The sequence below is a fragment of the Triticum urartu genome, chromosome 3A (assembly GCF_056163025.1).
Source record: "Triticum urartu cultivar PI428250 chromosome 3A, HENAU_Tu73, whole genome shotgun sequence".
Taxonomy (NCBI): Eukaryota; Viridiplantae; Streptophyta; class Magnoliopsida; order Poales; family Poaceae; genus Triticum; species Triticum urartu.
In genome coordinates this window covers 628,871,524-628,886,806 of record NC_141875.1, presented here as the reverse complement: position 1 = coordinate 628,886,806, position 15,283 = coordinate 628,871,524, and the positions used below count along the sequence as shown (strand labels likewise).

The 15,283-nt window shown below is 43.1% G+C and overlaps 1 protein-coding gene across 1 annotated transcript; it reads left to right on the top strand.

The window, feature by feature from the left end:
- Positions 1 to 3,511: 3,511 nt before the first annotated feature.
- Positions 3,512 to 7,229, top strand: LOC147980919 (protein FAR1-RELATED SEQUENCE 5-like). The gene is made up of 7 exons (XM_087516992.1): positions 3,512 to 3,573; positions 3,651 to 4,010; positions 4,548 to 4,812; positions 4,902 to 5,592; positions 5,683 to 6,140; positions 6,247 to 6,537; positions 6,621 to 7,229. Exons 1-7 carry the CDS (start codon positions 3,512 to 3,514, stop codon positions 7,227 to 7,229), a joined length of 2,736 nt encoding a protein of 911 aa, XP_087373118.1.
- Positions 7,230 to 15,283: the final 8,054 nt, after the last annotated feature.

Sequence of the window (15,283 nt, the reverse complement as noted above, 5' to 3'; positions counted from 1 at the left end):
ATGATCGTCTGTAAATTGACTGAGCACTGTCATGTGTGTAGCAACGCTCTTACTCATTCGCCTTCTATTGTATGTTTTTAATAGAACACCCAAAAGCTTTAAAATAGTTATTATTGTTAGAGGATTAAAAATGTACAACGAGTTACCATGTGTGGATTGGAATAATTATATCCGATGAAGGGTGGATATTTACATTTGCTATCAAACAAAATATTAGAATAGTAATTCTGGTTGGCAAATGTCTACATATTTTTTATTTAGCTTTTTTCTTGAAATTTTCATATGCTTCCTATCCCGCAGGGGTTTACTACTGGTGGGACTTTATGATTGCTTCCCTAAAGATACTAAGAGCATCTACACGAGGGCTCCCTAAACCCCTGTATATGTCGGGGGTAGATGGTCTGGTCACTGAATGCTCACAAAATTTGTCCCATGCATATTAAAACGGTTTCATACGCCTGGGCTGACCAGTGCCTCTCATATCCAGCCCAAATTTGGGACGGATATGGGGAGGCCCGGACGTGTCTGCCACATCAGATCTTTCCCACGCTGGTTCACCTCGACTCCACATATATTCGTCCTCATCCGCATCTTAGACCAAACCCTAGCCACTCCACACCGCCCCCAATCTCCCTTCCGGCAATCTTCGGCCTTCTTCAGTATGGGATGGCAGCGGATCCAACTCCGGGAGCTCTCCCGATCTGTGGACTGGGACCTCATTCCATGCAGGCTCGAGGAGGAGATGGCCGTCTGCATTGCTCTTCGCTGCTCTCGGGTGGAGTCCGCCCGACATTGGTTGGACTCGATCCGACGGGAATCCATTGTGTCCCCGCAAATGGCGCTTGGGTCCTACGGGTGACCGGCACCCCCTAGCGCTGCAATCGCGTCATGGTGGAGGTGTCGGGCTCCAACCACAAGGGGCCTGACCTCACATCAATCAGCGATGTCCAGGCCACGGGGTCCGAATAGGAAGAGTAGGGCATGGAAGACGGCGGCACCTCGAGTTCTATGAATTGGTCCATGTCTCATGTCCTACTCTTCCTTGCTGGCGACCGCACTTTCACATCGAGGGGCTCAGCCGGCCACCGGATATGGACACGAACATGGAGGCGAACGAGCGTCGACGGAGATTTAGACTAGGTTTTTACGTCACACGCAATTGTATGGATTTGAGGATTCGATAATGAGATATCGGGTTGTGGAAGAGGACATTTAAGGCCGGTCACTATCCGCGGATACACCTAAGCGAGTCCGCGCACATTTGAGGGGTCTGATTAGCTATATACGACTGTAGATGCTCTAATTAAACAATATGGAGAGTGTGGGCTGTTTTGTTAAGTTCCCTTCAAAAACTTCTTAACTTTGTATGTAAATTTTCTTGCTTCTATTGGTTCCTCGGAAAACTTTTTGCATCCTTAAAACCACACAAAATGGAGGGAGTAGTGTTGAAATATATTGTTCGCCTCTGTCCATCAGTTCAGACTTTTAGATGAATTGTCTGAAGCATGAATTCAATATGGTAGATTCTCTTTTTTCCAATGTAGGATGCAAACCACACAAAACATTGATTTTATTTATTTATTTATTATCTTTTGCAGGGGACACAAAACATTGAAATTGGTAGACGTACAAAAACATAGTAGTTTCAGCCTAGCCATTCATCTTGTCTAAAGGCTCATACAAGTGCCCATGCTCGCTACAAAACGGAGCAGCAACTCCAAAATTATCAAATAGTACGTAAGTACTCCCTCTGTAAATTAATATACGAACATTTAGATAACTATAAAGTAGTGATGTAAACATTCTTATATTAGTTTATGGAGGGAGTATATCATAAGATATGTAAACACAATGAAAAGTCATACGGATCCAGAAGGAAGTTTTTATAGAACTCATTTGAGTACCTAGTAGTAGTAATTACTAACAAAGTATATTCAAAATGATCAAAAGGACATAATCGATTGATCTAAGTGGTCTGTGAGCAGTGAGAGTATACACTCTCAGGAGTACATAATCATTTTCCGATCGAATAATCTCACGGGGTGCCGCTGGTATCCGACGGAGGATGAACGGCCGGTCGCTGCGTCAGGAGACTCGCGTGCACGCAGAGCATGAGCGCGCGCAAGTAGTTGACGCGACTCTGCATCTCCCGGAGCCGCGCCTGCACCAGAGCGTGCTCCTGCGGTACGAGTCCACGAGGCCGGCCGCTTCGAGCAGCGCCACGACGACCAGCCCCGCCAGCGCCGGATGCTGCGTCGCTATCTCCTGGCCGGTGGTTGGCCACTGCAGTGGCGCGCGGAGCCTGCGCGCGCACTCCTCGAGCTTGGCGCACTCCATCTTGCACTGCGGAATGCGCAGGAGACGCGCGGCCAGGGCGATGAGCATGATGGCGTGCAGCCCGGAGAGCTGCGCTACAGTGGCAATGTCCGCCAGGACGCCGCACGCCCCCATTGCCCTGCACTACTCTGCTCCCTTCGACTGATGCTTGTTCTGTAACAGCAAGCAACAACCAGCCGATCTGACTGCATGAGTGTCCAACTGTCCATCAGGATTGAAAGATGGCAAATTGGCAATGCAGGTGAGCGTATGTAGTCGTGCATGGTTGATCAAGTAGAGGTACCTGTGGGCTGTGGCTTTGCAGTTGCCTGTGCTGTGTACCAACGGCCGATCGTCGTGGCTGCCTGAAAATGAAGCTGAAGCTGAGCTAGGGGCTCGGTTTATATGGGTTTCCATTTGGCAATCAACTTTGGATTCCAACTATCTGGTAGTGATCAGTGAAACACAAGGTGTGGAAGAAAGGAGCACAGTCGCAGGGGGGACTCTGAAAGAAGAGAAGAGCAGAGCCCGTACGTTTTCCATTCCAGGGGACTCGCACGACCAGGAGGCTCAGAAGCGAGACGACAGCGTGCCTTTCTAGTCAGCGCGCGTAGCCGAAGAGGAAGAGGACATGATGTTCCAAGGAAGTTCCGCAACCCATCCTTCCCTCCAGCCGTTGGATCCCACATCTCCCTCTCCCGATTGACATATGGTTCACAAACTGATTGGTTTGAAGAGCACACAGGACCCTTCAACCAAGCGGAGATATTGTCCCGTCCTCTGTTTAGAAAGGGAACCATCCTTTTCGGCAAATAAAAGGAGGAAATCGCCGAGCGTCACCGTCCGCGGACGCACGACGTTGGGGATGCGATAAAGCCTTTTACTTTCGCGTTCCGTTCACAGCGGCTATCCCAACCGCTCGCGAGCGCGTGTGGATCCACACCAGCCGGACCCGCAGCCCATGTAGCAATTCTCTCCGACCCCACCTTGCATCTTTTCCTAAACCAATACGCCAGGAATACAGAGACCATTCCTGCCATACGTATTCAGATACGAGCAGCGGCCCATACCCGTGCTGTGGAAACGACCCCACCCTGTGGGAGGAGCAAACCATTCAAAATTTGAATAGCTCCCAGTTCCTGACTAGAGCTCTGAGATTTCGGAGAGAATTCCGCAAAAGATCTCCCGTCCGGCGATGGATACGCCGCCGCCACGGATGGTCCTCGCGCCTGAATCGTTCACCCAACTACTTCTAAGGTATGCTCAAACCCATTAGCAATCCATTCAAATATTTGTTCCTCAACGATTCATCTCACATGCCCTCCGGCGGACAGCTTCTCCTCCATCCCTTCCCAAGATCCAAATCTCTGTTGGACCCAGCAAGAAGAACAAGAGTATGTGGGAGAGACAGATTGGACGGAGGGCGGAAACCATTGCGGGGGCGGCATCGACACCGAGGATCAATTTCAGTCCTCTCCCACCATACCAGATCCAACTTCCCCCATCTATGAGGCCGACGGCGAGGTGAATTGTGAGAACGACGATGCCAAGCTCCGCTCGCCAACGCCAGAGCTCGATGGATACACTTGGTCAGGAGATGAATGCTTGGAGTCGCCGCTGTCAGAGCAAACCAACAAGCCAAACCTGGTTCAGTCAGACCAATCTCGTCCTGACCAATGTCCATGGAAGAGAAGGTAACCACATCTGCCGCTTAGGTCTCCATGTTCTTTTCCTTTGCATCCTGTTGAATGCTTTATGGTTACCGATTACAAGGAGTTGCATACTGCACTAACTTATCAGCGATTACAGTCAACATGGTGGTTTTTTCAGTGAAAGAAACTGTGTCTATATGCAACTCCAATCACTGCAATATTTACATTGCAGTAGAGGAAGCTGGGACTGAATCTGTTTTTTGGACTTTGGATTCTAATCTAGGTTACATACTGAACTTTTTGGTCTGAACCATTTGTAGCTTGTGTGCATATCTCGTTAATCATATAACATTGAGCAGCCATAAAGTTCAGAACTCCATGAACTGGTAACTGCTGTATGTGCAGTATGGTTAGTTTTACATGCGAGGAATTATGGGGTCTGACAGCTTTTTATGGTCATCTAGGACTCCAAATAGCTCTGCAAAAATCATATTGAAACTTAGTCTTTCATGAAAATGCAGATAAGATTCGCCACATAACTCAGTCTTTCCCTGAGAAGTTTACTTTCATTTCTGTCAGGATACGTCGTGGGAAAATACCAGATCAGCGGCAGCCTAAACAGGGAAGGGTCTGTGCGCTCGAAAAAGCAATGCGTGAATTTGTTCAAAGGAAGCCTGGACAAGTTGTCGCCCCTGAGATTGGAAGAGAGTTCGACTCACTTGCGGAGGCATTTGAATTTTATAATCTTTATTCTTGGGAGATTGGGTTTGGCATCAGATATGGTCAATCTAGGACAAATGCAAAGAAGAGCAGAACCGTTCAGGACATCGTTTGCGGCTGTGCGGTGAGTATAGACAGCATCAAGTGATTCTTTGGATGACATGCTTCTTAGCCACTAAAAATACTAATGTTACGCTACCGTTATAATTTCAGGGAAGGCCAAAGAAAGAAAACACAAAGTCAGTAGCCTGCAACTGCCAAGCCTTGATCAGGCTACACCGCACAGCCGACAATGGATGGTATATACATGATTTTAGATCTGAACACAACCACCATTTGTCCTCATCGTGTGGCGAGAAACTACATTGGCCATCACACAGGAACATTGACACACACACAAAAGATATTGTCAAGCACTTGAGGAGCAACAACATTGGGATAACCAAGGTTTTTTGTGTCATCGCAAGCTTCTTTGGATCAATGGAGAGTGTACCATTCAACAAGAGAGCTCTCAAGTACATGTGCAAGAGGATGAACCAAGAAACTGCAGATGATGACATAAGGAAAACAGTTCAGCTCTTCTCTGAACTTAAGAAGAATGACCCAATGTTTGCTGACAGTGTTCTTGTCGACGGCGACAGCAAGATTCAGGCTCTTATGTGGACAAATGGAAGGAGTAGATACCAATACAAAATGTTTGGCGATGCAATCACATTCGACACAACATATCATACAAACCAGTACGATATGCCATTCGGACTATTTGTTGGGGTCAACCATCATTTCCAGAGCATAATATTAGGAGGCGTTATGATGAGGAACGAGAAGCAAGAATCATTCGAGTGGGTATTCAAGGAATTTGTGTCATTAATGGGAGGTAAAGCACCAGTAACTATCCTAACAGGTAAATAATTGGAGCCTCCTAATGCATTTCAAAACATGTAATTTATCTTGTACCTTCATTATCACGTACTGACCATAAAATTCCTATCAGACCAATGCCGTGCCATGGAGTTGGCTATTGCTGAAGTATTGCCTGGAACGAAGCACCGGTGGTGCAAATGGCATGTGCTGCATCGTGCAAAGGAATCCCTTGGCTCTGTATACACACAGAACAAAGATTTCAGGGATGAACTACACAAGATATTGGAATATATGCTCACTGTAGAAGAGTTCGAAGCAGCTTGGGCAAAGTTGATTCAAAAGTATGGTCTTCAGGAACACCCAATGTTGACACAGATATACGAGCTCCGACAGAAATGGGCAAAGCCATATTTTGCAGGTGTATTCTGCGCGAGGATGACAAGCACCCAACGGTCAGAGAGCGCTAACCACATGTTGAAGAATTTTGTACCTGCTGGTGCCTCAATGCACATGTTTGTTAGGAACTACCAGAAACTTCAGTTTGATCGTGATTCAGAAGAAAATTTTGCTGAGAAGAAAAGCCACTTGGTGTGTTTAATGGCCTTAACTGTACTAAATACTAAGTACTTAGCTTACTTTTTCTAACTGTTGGGACAAACAATTCTGACTATAATTTTCGTTGTTCTTAATATAGGTGAGCACAGTGCTCAAGACCGGTTTGCCTATGGAGAGGCATGCTGCGAAGGTTTACACATCTGCGCTGTTCAAACAGTTCCAAGAAGCATGCTTCAAATCTGCATCCTACTACATCGAGAACACTCTGGTCATAAACGATACATATTGTGTCACACACCTTTTTGCAGAGCGGAGAGAGAGCTGGTCAAAAACATCTTACAATGTCAAAGTGCATCAACCTGAGAATATCTTCAAATGCGAGTGTGGAATGTATGAGCATATGGGTTTGCTCTGCTGCCATGCGATCCGGGTAAAATGTTTTCCTTAAAAGGTTATGTTAGAATTTGAAGACCATTACTGAATCTGTTTAAAACGTGCTAACTAATGTTTCAGGTAATGGCACACTTGAAATTCACGAAGATACCAGAAGAGCACATCATGAGGAGGTGGACTAAAAACGCATGTGAAGATTTACCTGTGCACTTGAAAACATATAAGGGACACAGCCCTATCCTGGAATCAACTACCTTCAGGCATACAACACTTTACACAACAGCTCTTGATATTGTAAGGATGGGTGACAGCAACCCTGAGGCCTTCGACCTTGCAATGGTAAGGCTGTCAGATGCAAGGGATGATCTCAAAGAAAAAGCAACTGAGAAAGATGGCAAAGGACTAGAGGATATACTAGGTAAAGAAAACATTGATATCAACGGGGTTGATGCAGGCGACATTAATCTCAAATCATCAATGAGGATAGAATCTCGCAAGAGAGATCGTGGGCGACCTACCAACGCAAGATCTAGGCCAGGCTATGAAGTGAGCAATCCAAGAACCAAGTTTTGTAAAACTTGCAGGGGAAAGGGACACAACTCTGGGAAGTGCCCAACAAATGACGGATCAAACAAGAAGCAGAGGAAAGAACCAAAGTGCGGGAAGTGTGGCGTACTTGGACACATCAGGACACAATGCAAAAGAACATTTGAATCGTGGTTTAGATGAGTAGCTTAACAAATCAAAGCACTTCGGACATAAACTCAATGTCCTGATGTGTATTGGAAATGTAATGATGATCCTTGAATTCCATATCTTTTTAAACAGACTGCTTGTCAGTGTGACAGCGTGTTATGTGACAGATGTTTCATTATTATGTTTGGAAATCTGATTAAGATCATGGAACAAACACAGCTGAAACTAAATGATTGTGCAAAATACAAGTTCTTCCGTTCTGTTCTATGATCGGAAACAACATGAATTGCTACTACTGCTGCTACAATCTATTAAACAATGTTCACACTAGGTGTAGATGAGATATAACACAATGACTCATGGTCATGCACACACTTTCTACAAGATATGTCTTCTGAATCCATCAAAAAACTATTTTAAGGTATAGGCGCTTATGACCTCCCTCTTTATGCCTTGTAATAATGACTCCTCTGGAATTACAACCTCGCCACACACACCAAGAAATCCGATGACCTCACCAAGCCGCCCGCCAACTAGCCGGGAGCACCAACCGGTCTAGCAGACCCTTGGGGGTGCACCGCATGCTCACGCTATAGAATCCATCGACATCTTCTTTCGCATTCCCATCTTTAGGAGCAATCGATACACTGATCTTCGATGGATTAAATTATTTCGTGGATTGGATTTCACTTGCCCGTCTATGTTTCCCTTGCGTGTGCTTGGTATGGGTGTTCTATAAATGTTTCACTGTATTATTATGTATTCTCTTTTAGTTTTTTTATATGTATAGAGGTGGAATAGAATAACCTGCTTGATGGGTAATGATCATACGCCTGTAATGCACTTTTTTTCACTTAAATGAATTTTGTAATTCATAGATATTGCAATACTTTATATTAAAAATAAGACAACCAATTTACTTGCTAATTTCAATCCGACTATACAAATCGTAAATTCTTATTGTTCAAGTCAAAATTTCAAGTCTCTTAGTTCACGCTTTCTCGCAAATGGGTTAAAATAGATTATTATTTTCTATCATATTAGAGCTTTCCTCTTTTTTACATGTCAATGAATATTCTAATGGGAATGGAATTTCATAGTATTTTTTATGGAAAAAAAATCATAGTATTGAAAGAGAATAGGTCGCAATTCAGATTGCAAATTACATAAAGCCCATCAAGTTCCAAAACCTTTAAAGCACCAATATCAAATAGAGCCATACGAACATCCTTGGCAAAATAAGGGGCTAGTAGAGCATTGTTCCTTTCGTCAGAAACCCTCCTACAAACAAGGGATACGACATCCTGATTTTGATTCTAAAACTCCTTAGTGTATCTCTCTATCCTGGTATCCTCGCGACTAACACCTTAGTCGCTATACCTGCCACACGATGTTGGATACCGTAATATTGAGTGGGCCCAGAGTGTATCTCTCCATTGCCGAAGGGTCAAATCTCAGCCTTGACATATTGTGTACCGCATAATATTTCCATTCCACCTCCAGCGAGGTAGCTATCTAATCCGAGTGGGAGCCGGAGCTAAAAGGCCATCCACTCGCGTCGATCAAGTTTCTTCTCTTTCTCTACTGGCTACACGGCTGCAAGCCGTGTCATCCCCGTTTCGGACGTAGTCTTAGCGAGTAGCGAGGCCTTGCCGGGGCCGCCACTTCCAATTTACACCTAATCCCTCCCATTCATATTATGTGTTGCTCAAACAGATATATTAGATGTATTTTAGTGCTAGACATATTCATTTGAGCAACTAATAATACTAGTAAAACGCCCGTGTGTTGCCATGGGGATTTTGGAAAAATTTAAGATGCTACTCACGGAGCTAAAATAACCAAGAATAAAGCCGTCTCAACTAACTCACATCTTTTTCTTGACAATCAGCTAACACACATCATACTATCATACTATCGAAACCTTCCCCATCATCGGCTATCAGTTGGCCATTCACAAGATGGCGGCGGGCACGGGCGCTAGACTTGGTCATCTACGACGTTGCGGCAGCCGAAGATTGAGTTGGACGTGGGGGTGTAAGGAGGGAAACAAGCACGCAAGGAGCAGCGGCATTGCGACGGGCAGTCGTGCCACGGCCTTTACCTTTTCCCAGGCAACAGCCAGAGGCCACCATGCTCCTCGGCTCTCCCTCCTCTCTTCCATGCCTGGAAACAAGATGGGCGAGATAGAGAGGAGGCAACCAAGATGTTTTTCTATATGGCGACCAAGATGCTTTTGTTTACTCGTGCCACGGATTCCTTACAGCCCCACCCTCGAGCGAAAAATTATCTCTTCTTTCCAAATTTATCTTCTTTTGCTTCTTGGTTTTTCATTATTCTCGTCAAATAAGAATTGCCTTGCTATATAACCTCGTCAAACTAATAGCATACACTTTTATGGATCCACTAATATGAGTTCATCATTATTTCGTTACTAAAAAGGATGGAACTCTAAAATGTTAAACAGCATGCTACACCAAATAATGTGAACTGATTGTATAATCAAACAATTTAATTCAAATTATAAGATCTTAGGCATTTAATTACAAAACCAATGTGTTTGTGTTGAATGTTATGTTTGATCACTTCTGCAACCAAGTTCTTCTTGATATATGTACACCAATTTTAAAGCAAATGTAGAGTAGCAGAAACAACCATTTCTCCCTTTTTCCTTCTTCTAGAAATCCAGTAATAGACTAATGATATAGACTGCTCTGTTTTCTTTAGATGTAGGGTCCTCCTTGATTATGATGTAGGGTCTCGTTGGGCCATAAAAGCCCCTCCGTCGTCACTCCCTCCCCCATAACTACATCCTCCTCCTTGAGTCACCGCGCCAACCCAATCTCGCGTCAGTTTGAGCGCCCGGCAGTTCCCAAGCGTTACTCACCCGGCCTCATGATGCGCGACTCCGTCACCAGCATGCCCTTGCACCACCTAATGCATGCCTCCTTCACCGACCAACAGCGGCCACGGACGAGGTCAACAGGCACTAAGCCCTTGACCACCGCTGCGTGTGCTGATCTCCCTGCAACAGTGTATCAATTTTCAAAATGATGTATCAATTAGCTCCAGTGTTCTACTTATGGCTGAAAAAAATTGTCTTTGATTTTTTATTTTGACCCGATTGAAATTAAGTGGTTGCAATGAAAAAGGAAATTGAATTAGATTACTTCACTATCATACTATTAGTTCTTCTCCAAAAAAATCGTTGACAATAACAACTAACGGTAATGGATACATTTCCACTTCAAACATGTCTTTACTTGCCCGAGGTTGATGTAGAGGTCCTTGACGTCGCTCTTGAGCTCCCGGTTGCCATTCTCGAGGTCAAAGAACACCTACAGAGATATTAACTACCACAACCATTTCAAATCTTGACAAACAAAAACGAAAGAGCAATCCTATATATAGGAAAAAACACATGAATGGCACAAAACCGGCGACGATTCCTTGTTATAGAAACTAATATGCGCACTCATTTTCTATTTGGATCATATTTTGTTGAACAAATCGTTGCTTCAGTTCAGTACCAGTGCCACATCGATGTGTTTCACCTGATCAGTAGTACTACAGGGTCTATCTTTGTGCAAAAAACTATAACGATGCTACGAACTTGTCGCTCTGCACCGGCTCAAAGGGCAACACGTTCCTGTCGAGGTCTGGTCCCCGGCCAGCCATTGCATGTGGAGCTGTCGCAGCTCCCAGCCGACGCCGTCCAGGTGGAGTGTTGGGGACTCCCAGCCATAGCCGGCCGCTTGATTTAGATGAGTTGATCTAGGTCCAACGCCGCTCCGACCTCCTCTTTGATGGGCTCCATGCCCTTATTGATGTGCCCATGCCAGTCTAAGGAGGCTGGGAGCTCAGCTATTGCCTGAATTACATGCCTGCTTAAAAATTTAAAAACAGCTTGGCTAAAATCTCATATCACTTTCAGAATAAAACTTGATGAAACAGAGTTATGATAACAAAACCATGCGATGAACCAGGATTTTTGATAAATAAAATCAAAAGTACATGTTTTACTCCAACAAGCTATACTACTACTATGTTGGCGCACTTAATTTGGAGCACACATAGAGCTTAATGGACTCGTTATCCGTGAATTCTTCCGCACTTAGAGGTCGACCTGAAGTGAAAATATCATGTTCCATAATATTCAAAGGAACTTTTACAAATGCATGTGGCGCATTTAAGGTCATGCGAAATCAATCTCCTGATAGATGCACTTTATCCATCTACCTTCTGCGCTTTATATGTCAAATGTATAGAATTTTCTCGAGTACTTCGCTAATACATGTGGTGCACTTAATTATATGACACGCAATGCTTATTCACGTTTCGCATTTTATATACGGCTTAGCAAATGAAATTTTTCACTTAGGGTAGGAGAAGTTATTCATGGCCGCTACGCACTTCATATGTCATACATAGAGAACTTTTTCGTGCGTACACAGGATCTTGAGTACTACGCTAATGCATGTGGTGCACTTAATTAAATGACACGAAGTGCTTATTCACCTTTTTGTCATTTCGGATTGAAACATTGTCAATGAACGTTGTGAACTTGAGATGCCAACCCGAAAGAACTTTACTGCCCTTCATACCATTTTTTGTAGTACTGTTCACGAAGAGGGAGGCGCACCTAATGTATAATTCACTAAGAACTTATCAACGTCGGTTGGGACGACAATAGAATTTTTAGGTTTCAAAAAGGACTTAGAAAAGAACCTCAACATTTATGTTCGAAACATCATTCACGGACGTTCCGCGCCCGAGTTGCCGAACATACAAAACTTTAACAACGTCCATATGAATCTTAGTACTTTACTAGGAGGAATGACGCACTTAAGTTAGACGACACGTAGTGCTTAATGTAAACTTATTAGTGCATGACTTCGCACTTAGAGGTCGACCAGTGAGGACTTACCAAAGAACCTTATCATTTATGTTGCACTCGAGTTGCAAAACAGAAATAACTTTAACAACATCCATACGAATCTCAGTACTTTACTATAAAGAATGGCGCACTTAATTTGGAGCACACGTAGGGCTTAATAAGTTGTCTGTGCATTCTTCCGCACTTAGAGGTCGACCAGAACTGAAAATACCGTATTCCATAATATTCCAAGGAACTTTTACAATTGCGTGTTGCGCATTTGACGTCATGCAAAATCCATCGCCTGATAGAGAAACTTTATCCATCTAGCTTTCACACTTTATATGTCAAACCTATAGAACTATCCCGAGCGTACATAACTTCTTGCGTACTTTGCTAATGCATGTGGTGCACCATAATATTCCAAGGAACTTTTACAAATGCGTGTGGCGCATTTGAGGTCGTGTGAACTCCATCGCCTGAGAGAGACACTTTATACATCTACCTTCCGCACTTTATATGTCAAAAATATAGAAATTTTCGTGAGCATACGAAACTTCTTGAGTACTTTGAGGTCATGTGAACTCCATCGCCTGAAAGAGACACTTTATACATCTATATTCCGCACTTTATATGCCAAACATATAAAAAATTTCACGAACGTACGCGACTTCTTGAGTACTTCGCTAATGCATGTGGTGCACTTAATTATATGACACACATCGCTTATTCACTTTTCGCAATTTATAAAGGGCTTAGCAAATGAATTTTCCACTTAGGGTAGGAGAAGTTATTGATGCACGCTCTGCACTTCATATGTTATACACAGAGAACTTTTTCGAGCGTACACAAGTTCTTGACTACTCCGCCAAGGCATGTGGTGCACTTAATTATATGACACGAAGTGCTTATTCACCTCTTTGTTAGTTCGGATTGAAACGTTGTCAATAAACGTTGTGCACTTTTGATGCCAACCGAAAAGAACTTTACCTCCATTCATACCATGTTTTAGTACTTTCCACGAAGAGGGAGGCACACTTAATGTATAGACCGCTAATAACTTATCAACTTTGGTTAGGACGACACTTGAACTTTTAGGTTTCAAAAAAAGACTTAGCAAAGAACCTCATAATTTATGTTTGAAACATAATTCACGCACGTTCGCACCCGAAATGAAAATACCGTAATTCATAATATTACAAGGAACCTTCACTAATGCGTATGGCGCATTTGAGGTCATGTGAAATCCATGGCCTGAGAGATACACTTTATCCATCTGCCTTCCGCACTTTATATGTCAAACATAAAGAACTTTCTCGAGTGTACACAACTTATTGAGTACTTCGCTGATGCATGTGGTGCACTTATTTGTATGACACGCACTGCTTACTCATGTTCCGTACTTTATAAAGGGCTTAGTGAATGAATTTTCCACTTATGGTAGGAGAAGTTATTCATGCACGTTGCCCACTTCATATGTCATACATAGAGAAGTTTTTCGAGCGTACACATTTTCTTGAGTACTACGCTAAGGCATGTGGTGCACTTAATTATATGACATAAAGTGTTGAATCAATTTTTTGTCGTTTAGGATTGAAACATTGTCAATGAACGTTCTGCACTTGAGATGCCAATCAGAAAGAACTTTACTGCCCTTCCTACGATGGTTTTAATAACTTTCAAAGAGGGGAGGCGCACTTAATGTTTAAGTCACTAAGAAATTCTCAACTACGGTTAGGACGACACTACAATCTTTAGGTTTCAAAAAGGACTTAGCAAAGAACATCATCATTTATGTTTGAAACATCATTCACGCACGTTCCACACCCGAGTTGCCAAACAGAAAGGAATTTAACAATGTCCATATGAATCTTAGTACTTTAATAGAAGGAATGTCGCACTTAAATTAGACGACATGTAGGGCTTAATGTAAAACCTATTTGTACATAATTTCGCACTTATACGTCGACCAGGAAGGACTATCCAAAGAACCTCACCATTTATGATTGAAACGTCATTCATATGAATCTCGGTACTTTACCAGAAAGAATGGCGCACTTAATTTGGAGCACACGTTGGGCTTAGTTAATTGAAAAGTTATATGTGCATTCTTCCGCACTTAGAGGTCGACCAGAAATGAAAACACCGTACTGCATAATATTCCAAGGAACTTTTACAACTGCGTGTGGCGCATTTGAGGTCATGTGAACTCCATCGCCTGAGAGAGACACTTTATACATCCACCTTCCGCACTTTATATGTCAAAAATATAGAAATTTTCGCGACCGTACAAAACTTCTTGAGTACTTCGAGGTCATGTGAACTCCATCGCCTGAAAGAGACACTTTATACATCTACCTTCCGCACTTTATATGTCAAACATATAGAAATTTTCATGAACGTACGCGACTTCTTGAGTACTTCGCTAATGCATGTGGTGCACTTAATTATATGACACACATCGCTTATTCACACTTCGCACTTTATAAAGGGCTTAGCAAATGAATTTTCCACTTAGGGTAGGAGAAGTTATTCATGCACGCTCTGCACTTCATATGTTATGCACAGAGAACTTTTTCGAGCGTACACAAGTTCTTGACTACTCTGCCAAGGCTTGTGGTGCACTTAATTATATGACACGAAGTGCTTATTCCCCTCTTTGTTAGTTCGGATTGAAACATTGTCAATAAACGTTGTGCACTTTTGATGCCAACCGGAAAGAACTTTACCGCCATTCATACCATGTTTTAGTTTTTTCCACGAAGAGGGAGGCACACTTAATGTATAGACCGCTGATAACTTCTCAATTTTGGTGACAACACTTGAACTTTTTGGTTTCAAAAAAAAGACTTAGCAAAGAACATCATCATTTATGTTTGAAACATAATTCACGCACGTTCGCACCCGAGTTGCCGAAGAGAAAGAACTTTAGCAACGTCCATACAAATCTTATGACTTTACTGGAAGGAATGGCGCACATAAGTTAGACGACAAGTAGGGCTTAATGTAAAACTTATTCGTGCATATGTCGCACTTAGAGGTCGACCAGAAAGGAGGTATCAAAGGACCTCATCATCTATGTTTGAAACGTCATTCACGCATGTTTCGCAATTGATTTGCTGAACAGAAAGAACTTTAACAACATCTATATGAATCTCGGTACTTTACTAGAAGGAATGGCGCACTTAATGTGGAACACACGTAATGCTTA